Below are 10,111 nucleotides of genomic sequence, written 5' to 3' on the forward strand. Positions count from 1 at the left end.
AGATGATATTTATAAAACAGCTATGTCTTGTGTTCAACTGCACTGGGACAAGAGTACAGGACAAATTCCTTACTTGCCCCAGGAAGTGATTTCTCTCTGGTGATTTCTCTCTGCCAAGAGCAGTTTTTCTACCTAGGTTTTTCTCTCACTCCTAAGATACACCGTCTGGGAGTCTGGCCACTGCCACCGCCCAGCTTCATTAACGTCACCTCCCACAGAAGGAACCCCTGCTTCCCAAAGCCCCAAACTGCCCTGGTTTGGGGCACTTACACTTGAGTGCTTGCTCCTGGAGCCCCACTGCCTTGTCCCATTTTCCCTTGTTCTGTGGGACTTAGGGGACATCTCTACATCTTCCTCATGTGACTGTGGCTCCTAGACCATCACTCTAGGTGTGGGTGTGTCCTGCTTTTCTTAGTGTCCCCACTACTAACACAGGGCCTTCTGGAGAGCAGAGGCTCCATGAAGGTCTGTGGAATAAATGAGCCAGTGAGCAGAGATTTCATTTATTACTATTTAATTTCTTCTACATTCTTGAATAAGCTAAGAAAATCGAAGTACATATCTTAATTTTACAGAATAGACTAAAAATGATGAGAATTAAAAAATAAACCACTTAATTTTTTTCTCTATTTTACTAAGCTTTTTCACATTTCCAAGGAAATTCCTATTCTAATGCCATCTTGCCTTGTTACAGACTACAAATAAAATGGAAGGTTTCCCAATTCATTTTACAAAATAGCAAAACTCTTTCTCCTAAACTGGACAGAAAACAATAAATGTGTGACCAATGTCATTCATAAACTTAGATTCTGAGGCTAGCAGACTTTCTAGTTAAGCAACAACATTTCAAAATACCAAAAATAAAAGAAGATAAAGTTCTAAGTCACCCAATGGAACAGAAACAGAAAGATGTTATTCACTATGATTCCCTCATCCCAAGTCTGGCCCTCTACTACTTAGATCATTGACTGCCCTCTTAAAACACAAAGTGAAGAATCTGCCTTAGACTTCACTCAGGGCAGAACAAGCTGCTGGACATGGCACTAGAACTTGCACTGGTCATGGAAGTAGTATTATCTGTGGTGGCAAATCTAGACTGGGCTCTCTCTTCCTGATCTCTCAAAGCCTCTTCATACCACAGAGGGAAGGATCTAGGGTCACTTCCATTGACCTTGGCCAAAAACTCCAGGAGACTCATCTTGCTGGTCTCCGCGTGGGCCCGGGGACCCCAAAGAAACTCATAGCATGCAGGATCGCTGTTGGGCACCTGTCGGTACTCCAGGTACTGCTCCTGCACCCATACTTTGGTAATGAGCTCCCTGGGCTCCCCGTAGATAACGTGCTCCTTCCCGGCACACACCCCCATCACATTCAGCGATTCCCACACCTCCTCCTCAGGGACACAGTTGTCATTCATAAAGATTAAACTCAGGATAAATATCAGAAGGCCGGTCTTGGGCATGCTCTGCCCATCGCTCAGCATCACATCATAGGTGAGGCCCAGGGTGGTGACCAGGACATAAGAATGGTCGCTGGGGTCCACTTCCTTCACATCAATACCAAAGACCAGCTGCATGCACTCCACGGCTTCACTGAAGATCACAGGGAAGTGTTCCTCGTAATCTTTGATGATGATATTCAGCATTTCTGCCTCTGTGATCGTCTCCTTGGTGCAATACTTGAGGAGCAGAAAGTCCACCAGATCACCCACCTTGTCATCAATCGCATTTCTGAGAAAGGACTCAGCATCTGGCAGGGCCTGCGAGGTGCTCGGACCCTCTTCTTTTGGGCTGCTGGAGCCATCGTCGGATTGGCTCAATGGAGTAGAGACAACAGCAGTGGGGGATGGGGAGGGGAAATCACTCGAAGGGCTCTGTGAAGGACTCAGGGTCTCAAGAAGAGCATAAGGCTCCTCTGGGGAGCTCAAGATCAGAGGACTGTGAAAGGGAGAGGAGGAGAAGGAGGAGGGAAAAGAGGAGGAGCAGGTGGAGGAGGATGAGGAAGAATCCTCTTGCACAGCCATGGGAACACTTTGGGCCTCATGGCCTTCCTCAAGCATGTAGCGCCGTCGCTTTGGAGCACGAGGCATGATGACTGGTGTCAGGAAGCCGACTGGAGTGTGGGCAGCGGTGACAGATAGGGACCAAGGACCTGGGGGAGAGAGGGAGTGTGAGCGGCCTCGGCGGAGAAACGCACCCTGGGCAGCTCTGACAAAGGCCACTTACAGGGCTCGCCTGGAGGGGTGCCCTCGGGCCTCACAGGGGCGCTCCTCCTGGGCGGCCTGTCCCCTGCCAACCTGAAGTAGGAAGCGAGGTGGCCCCTCAGGGTGCAGCCAGAGCAGCCCCAGGTACCGACCAGGGCTGAGAGGGGTGTGGGGAGGTGGGGTGACTTGGGCCTTGTGGGGTCCCCTCTGTTCTGGGAGGGGGAGCCCCTGGGTGCACACTCAGGGCACGCACCTCACCTTGACTCCTGGCGCTGCCTGGGCCTCCTCTGCTCTGTGGCCTGAGGACACGTGCCTCAGACCTGGGCCTTCGCCTCCCGGTTCCTGGAGCCCCTGTAAGGGGAATGGAGGGGGCACCTCGGGTGTAGATTGTGGCACAGCCCTGGGCCCCTCGATGCTGGTAGGAGGGGTGGGCCGGACTCTGAGGGCCCCCCATTGTTCCGGGGATTGGGCCCCACCAGTCCTCTCTCGGGGTCCACACCTTGACCCCGGCAGATCCTGGGACTCCTCCCTCTGCTGACCTGATGTTTCCCCTCAGACCAAGGTCCTCGCATCCCAAGACGCCTCCATCCCCAACCACGTGGCAGAGGTGAGAGCCTGCAGCGTCCCGTCAGCCCTGCCCGGGACCTCCCTGGGCTGACAGCATGGGCGAGCTCCTCTGAGGTCCCCTCTGTTCTGGGGCCCAGGGTCCCCTCTGTCCTCCCTCAGGGTCCTCACCTTGACGCCCGGCAGGACCTGGGATACCCCCCCTTTGCCCACCTGAGGCCCTGCCCCTTACCCCAAGTCCCCACTCTCTCTGCGACCCGGATGTCAGGAAATGCTACTTGTGGTCATCCCGCCCCAGGGCCTCACAGGGCCCCCTCTGATTGGAGTCCAGGGCCCCCTCAATCCTCCCACAGGGTCCTCACCTCGACTCCCGGCAGGACCTGGGATCGTCCGTTTGCCCACCTGAAGCCCCGCCCCTTCCACCAAGTCCCCAGTCTCTCGGAGACCCGGATGCGGAAATCAGGACCTGCTCCCTGGTGCCCATCCCGCCCGGGTCCTCCCAGGGCCGACTGAGGGGCAGGAGTCTGTGGGGTTTCCTCAGACTGGGGTCCAAGGTCCCCTCAGTCCTCCCTCAGAGCCCTCACATTGACTCCAAGCAGGACCTGGGATTCTCTCCTGTGCCCACCAGACACCCCGCCCCTTACACCCCCTCCCCAGGCTCCTTGAGTCTCCGCCCCTTACACCCCCTTCCCAGCGTCTCTGAGACCCGGATGTCAGGAGGTGCTGCACGTGCTCATCCCGCCCTATGGCCTCCAACCGGCAAGTCGGTTCTGGGGTCCAGGTTCCCCTCAGTCCTCCCTCAGTGCTCTCACCTTGACTCCTCGCAGGACCTGGGATTCTCTCCAGTGCCCGCCTGAGACCCCACCCCTTACGCCCCCTCCCCAGCCTCTCTGAGACCCCGCCCCTTACACCCCCTCCCCAGCCTCTCTGAGACCCCGCCCCTTACACCCCCTCCCCAGCGTCTCTGAGACCCGGATGTCAGGAAGTGCTGCACGTGCTCATCCCGCCCTGTGGCCTCCAACGGCCAAGTCTGTTCTGGGGTCCATGTTCCCCTCAGTCCTCCCTCAGGGCCCTCACCTTGACTCCTCGCAGGACCTGGGATTCTCTCCCGTGCCCGCCTGAGACCCCACCCCTTACGCCCCCTCCCCAGCGTCTCTGAGACCCCGCCCCTTACACCCCCTCCCCAGCCTCTCTGAGACCCGGATGTCAGGAAGTGCTGCACGTGCTCATCCCGCCCTGTGGCCTCCAACGGCCAAGTCTGTTCTGGGGTCCAGGTTCCCCTCAGTCCTCCCTCAGGACCCTCACCTTGACTCCTCGCAGGACCTGGGATTCTCTCCTGTGCCCGCCTGAGACCCCACCCCTTATGCCCCCTCCCCAACCTCTCTGAGTCTCCGCCCCTTACACCCCCTCCCCAGCCTCTCTGAGACCCCGCCCATAACACCCCCTCCCCAGCGACTCTGAGACCCGGATGTCAGGAAGTGCTGCACGTGCTCATCCCGCCCTGTGGCCTCCAACGGCCAAGTCTGTTCTGGGGTCCAGGTTCCCCTCAGTCCTCCCTCAGGGCCCTCACCTTGACTCCTCGCAGGACCTGGGATTCTCTCCCGTGCCCGCCTGAGACCCCACCCCTTAAGCCCTCTCCCCAGCCTCTCTGAGACCCCGCCCCTTACACCCCCTCCCCAGGCTCTCTGAGACCCGGATGTCAGGAGGTGCTGCACGTGCTCATCCCGCCCTATGGCCTCCCAGGGCCCACTCTGTTCTGGGGTCCATGTTCCCCTCAGTCCTCCCTCAGAGCCCTCACCTTGACTCCAAGCAGGACCTGGGATTCTCCCCTCTGCCCGCCTGATGCCCCACCCCTTGTACCAGGTCCCCAGTCTCTCTGAGACCCGGATGTCAGGAAATGCTACATGTGATCATCCTGCCCCATGGCCTCCCAGAGCCCCCTCTGCTCTGGGGTCCAGGGTCCCCTCAGTTCTCCCTCAGGGTCCTCACCTTGAATACTGACAGTTCATGGGCCGTCTCTTCTGCTTACCTGAGTCCAGCCCCTTTAGATCAATGCCTTTCCCTCCTTGAGACCATCTCCCCCAGCAGAAGACAGAGGCCACCATATCAGGCTACAGCTTGTTGGGGCCTCCCTACTCTTATAGCAGGGGCAGAGTAGGGCTAACTACTGTTCTGAGGTTGAAGGTCCCTTCCGTCCTTCCTCAGGGTCCTTGTCTTGACCCCTGGCAGGTACTGGGACTCCTTTCTCTGCTGATCTGAAGACACATCCCTCTATCCAAGCCTCACTTCCCTGAGACCTGCATTCCCTGCTTCCCCAGAAGGAAGTCAGGGGCTTCCACATCCCTCTGACTTGGGGCCAATGGGAGCTGACCGCAGGGACAGGGTAAAGCTGGGACCCCTCTCTTCTGGTTTGGGAGGTTCCTTCAATGCTCCTTCAAGATCTTCACCTTGGCTCCCGGCAGGGCCTGAGACTCCTCCCTCTTGTGACCTGAGTATGTCCCCTTCCAGGCAAGGCTCTCACTGCTCTGAGATCCCCAGGGCAGAACTGAGGGAGGCTCACAGCCTGACAGCTCTGCTAGGGGTCTCCCAGAACTGTCATCAGGTGTGGAGCTGGATAGTCTGGACCTTCTGGGAGGATGCCCCAGCCTCAGTCCTCACTCCTGAGGGTCCTCAACTTGGCCCCTGGGTCCTTGGTTAAATGCTGGCTGGGAGAGCTCCCTCTCTGTCAGCTCTGAGCATCTGGTCAGCTGCATCCCTTGTAGAGAATGATTCTGTAGCACAAACTAGATTCTAGCCGGGGAGCTGCAGCGCCCCTGACCATGGGGGAGGGTCAGAGAAGAAGCAAACCTTTCAGTGGAGTCTCTTCACCAGCCAGCCAGACTTCGGAAACATTTTGTTCTAAAAGATTCATTTTCTGCACGGAAGAGGCTGAGCAGCAGCATTAGGGGAGGTCCTGCTCGTTTGAAATTATCTAACATTTCATAGTCCAGAGCACCAACTTTCATTTTCTTAACCCTCATTCCTAGTTAAAAAAAATTTTTACATCTCTACCAAGTGTATATTTAGAATATATATAAAATTTCATGAAAGAATACCTACACTTAGTGTGTGGATCACTCTGATAGCTCCTGTTCTATTTCCAGTCCATTCTTTATCTTCTATGAAAATAATTTTTTGAAAAGCCAGTCCTCAGTCACTTGTCAAAAGTTCGGAAATAACAGAAGTAAAACCAATGAATCACTGGAGTAGTAATTAGTAAAAGTTTATTCTGTGCATGCCAAAAAGACAGTTTGTGAACACAGAGCACTCAAACCAAACATGGAATGAGGCTCAGGGGTATATTGTTATAAAGCAGCTTATATAGTGGGAAGGCAGTGACTGTTTATTCTTCACAGTGGTTGGTTATAATATTTGAATTTTCTTAAATGATAGGGAATTGGTTAGTGATTACCTCATATCAATTTTGGGAAACAATTTAAGTTTTGCTTATGATTTCCAGAGGCATAAGCAAGAAATGACCCAGATCAAGTCAGTCCTGAAAAATAAGCTAAATTAAGCTTTGTTTGTATGACTAAATTGGTTTTATCTGCTCAGGGAATTTTTCAAGGTTAGTCTCCATTTGTTTTTGATTTTAACGCACTAAAATGGTTTCAGGTGGTTATTAGCACAGACTTTGGGGCCCTACTACCTCAATTATCTCATCTCTCCTGCTGTCCTGATACTATCCCAGGGCTACTGGTATCTGTGGTCAGAGGGCCTGCCTCTGGTTTGTGCAATGAAAAAGGCAGAAGTTTAAAATCTTTTCTCCTTATCCATCCTGCCATCTGCATCTCTGCAGCCTACAGCCCCTCCCCAACTTCCACGCTTCTCCCCACCCCTCCTCCCCAAACACAGGAAAGAGCTCCTCACAGCCATCAGTCTTCCCCAGGGGTGTCTCAAGTTTTGTTGTTTAGATTTTGTTGTTGATTTCCGCCCCCCTCCTTTCTATAGTTATTGAGAATTGATTTGGGGAGTGGAAGTCCGCAATCTGAACCTGATGGTCATCTTGGCATCTACAGGTAAGACACTAAATCAGTAAATAATTTAAGGATAATTCACATCTTTGTAATCTTCTGTTCCCCATTAATGAATATGTTTCACTGCTCGATTTATTTGGGACTTCTGGCTGAATCAATAAGAAAGCTTTTATATTTGCCTCCATTAATATCTTGTACATGTTTGTTAGGATTCTTTTTAGGTAATTTTCTTGACTTTGTTGCCATTGTGAATGAGGTATTCTCTATTTCATGTTCTAACTAGCTATTGCTTTTAGATGGCAAGCTTCTTGATTTTGCTATAATGATCTTCCATATACATTTCTCTGAAGTCTCTCAATCGTTCAAATACTCCACATATTTTATAGATAATATTGTCACCAAATATTATCTTTCTTTTCAATATTCATATTTCTTTTTATTTTGACATTCATTGCTTTATGTGTCCCAGTGCAGTTTTGAACAGTAGAGGAGAGAACATTCATTTCTGTGTTGTCTGTCCCTGGCTTTAACGGAATTTCTTCTAGTATTTCACATTTAAATGTGTTTGCAATAGACTTTAGGAAATTGAAGTTCTATTCTAATGTTAGCTTACTTTTTTTTTTTAAAACCACAAACTTTTGTTGAATTTCTTTCAAAGGCTTTTATGTACCCATTGATGTGATCAAGTGTTTATCCTCCTCTAATCTGTACAGGGAATTATAATTGAAAGTATTTTCTAATGTTAAATCATATTTTTATTCCTCAGACACAGCCCATTTGTTCATTTAATTCACTGCTATGTTGAATATGCTATGAAATTATTTAGAATATTTGCTTCTATGTGAGTGAGCATGGCTTAAGTGTTCTTTTCATGGGGTGTTCTCATCTGGTTTTCGAATCAAGGAGCAATAGCCTGGCAAAATGAGTTGAATAATTGACCGTTTTTATATGCTTTGGAAGAGTTTACATAAGATGGTAATTTGTTTCTCCCTGAATATTTGGTAAAACTGGCTTCCAAAACTGCCTTGTGCTGGAATATTTGATGGTAGCTTGAGTTTTGAATACTGTTTCAGTTTATATTGTTTGATTAATAATAATTAATTGACCACTTTTAAGTGGTCAATTTCACTTCGGATTTCAAATTTAATGGCATGATATTTATAATAAAAACTTTTTATTACAGAAATTATCAAACATATACAACAATAAAGAGATCCCAGTTCTCTTTATTCTATAATATAATGAACCCAGTATACCTGACACTCAGCATCAACAAGCTTCAATACAATCTGGTTCCAGTTGTACCCTCACCTTCCCCCATTTCTTGCTACTGGAATAACTTGAAGCATATTCAAAACATCATACCATTTTATTTCTAAATTTTTCATATGACTTCATAAAAGGCAGACTCTTTATGTTACATAAATCCAATATAATACTTTTCTAAAAACTTAAATAAGTAATCTTCAAATGCCCAAGTATTTTTCATATTTACCTAGCAGATATATACTTTAAAAAAATTAGTTTCTTTGAATCAGTGTCCGAATAGGATCTAATCACTACAGTTGTTTTTTATGTCTCTTAAGTCTTTTTTAATCTGTAATTCCTTCCCTTTTACCTCTTTTTCCTTGCAATTAATTTTTTTGAAAAAAAAAGAAAGCATTTGTGTTTTGTTTAGTTTCTCTCAGTATGAATTTTGCCAAATGCAACATTTGTGGTGTCCCTTAACATATTCTTCAGACCTTACTTTCTGACACTACAACATACCCCAGACTCATTTTGTATATCTACTGCCTTAGTTCTAGAATCAGCCATTTCTCCAAATAACCCTAGTTCTTTTTATTAGATGATGATTTTAAGAAACTTAGATCCACCTGGACCAAACTATAATTCAAAAAGATACATGCGGACTTCCCTGGTGGCGCAGTGGTTGAGAATCTGCCTGCTAATGCAGGGGACACGGGTTCGAGCCCTGGTCTGGGAAGATCCCACATGCCGTGGAGCAACTGGGCCCGTGAGCCACAACTACTGAGCCTGCGTGTCTGGAGCCTGTGCTCCGCAACAAGAGAGGCCGCGATAGTGAGAGGCCCATGCACTGCGATGAAGAGTGGCCCCCGCTCGCCACAACTAGAGAAAGCCCTCACACAGAAACGAAGACCCAACACAGCCAAAAATAAATAAATAAATACATAAATAAAAAGATACATGCACCCCTGTGTTCATAGCAGCACTATTCACAATAGCCAAGACATGGAAACAACCTAAACGTCCATTGACAGATGAATGGATAAAGAAGATGTGGCACATATATACAATGGAATATTACTCAGCCATAAAAAAGAATGAAATAATGCTATTTGCAGCAACATGGATGCAACTAGTGATTATCATACTAAGTGAAGTAAGTCAGAAAGAGAAAGATAAATACCATATGATATCACTTATATGTGGAATCTAAAATATGGCACAAATGAACCTATCTACAAAACAGAAACAGACACAGAGACATAGAGAACAGACTTGTGGTTACCAAGGGGAAGGGGTGGGGGGGGGAAAGACTAGGAGTGTGGGATTGGCAGATGTAAATTATTGTATATAGGATGGATAAACAACAAGGTCCTACTGTATAGCACAGGGAACTGTATTCAATATCCTGGGGTAAACCATAATGGAAAAGAGTATGAAAAATATATATATATGTGTATAACTGAGCCACTTTTTTGCACAGCAGAGATTGACACAACATTGTAAATCAACTGTACTTCAGTTTAGAAAAATAAAATTAAAAAAAGAAACTTAAGGGCTTCCCTGGTGGCGCAGTGGTTAAGAATCCACCTGCCAATGCAGAGGACACGGGTTCAAGCCCTGGTCCAGGAAGATCCCACATGCAACAGAGCAACTAAGCCCGTGCACCACAACTACTGAGCCTATGCTCTAGAGTCCACGTGCCACAACTACTGAAGCCCACGTGCCTAGATCCCATGCTCCACAACAAGAGAAGCCACCGCAATGAGAAGCCCACACACCGCAATGAAGAGTAGCTCCTGCTCGCTGCAGTTAGAGGAAGACTGCGCACAGCAATGAAGACCCAACGCAGCCAAAAATAAAGAAAGAAAGAAAGAAAGAAAGAAACTTAGATCTCAGTGCTAGGTATGCTTGTTGCTACGGGGCAGTTGTTACTTATAGGCCCTCTCAAGTAACAGAACAATGAAATATGTAAGTGTATATTAAACTGTGTGTGTACACATACCCATGAATATTTATATTTGTAGCCATCTGTAGCTATATAAAGGTCAATGTGAGTTTATGCTGATGTTTCCAACTCTAA

The 10,111-nt window shown here is 48.4% G+C and overlaps 1 protein-coding gene across 1 annotated transcript; it reads right to left on the minus strand.

Annotated features, from left to right (window-relative positions):
- Window positions 1–1,009: 1,009 nt before the first annotated feature.
- On the minus strand, window positions 1,010–2,089 carry LOC137756475 (melanoma-associated antigen 10-like). Its single transcript, XM_068532716.1, has one exon. It carries the CDS (start codon window positions 2,087–2,089, stop codon window positions 1,010–1,012), a length of 1,080 nt encoding a protein of 359 aa, XP_068388817.1.
- Between the last annotated feature and the right edge of the window lie 8,022 nt (window positions 2,090–10,111).

Source organism: Eschrichtius robustus, chromosome X (assembly GCF_028021215.1).
Source record: "Eschrichtius robustus isolate mEscRob2 chromosome X, mEscRob2.pri, whole genome shotgun sequence".
Lineage (NCBI taxonomy): Eukaryota > Metazoa > Chordata > Mammalia > Artiodactyla > Eschrichtiidae > Eschrichtius > Eschrichtius robustus.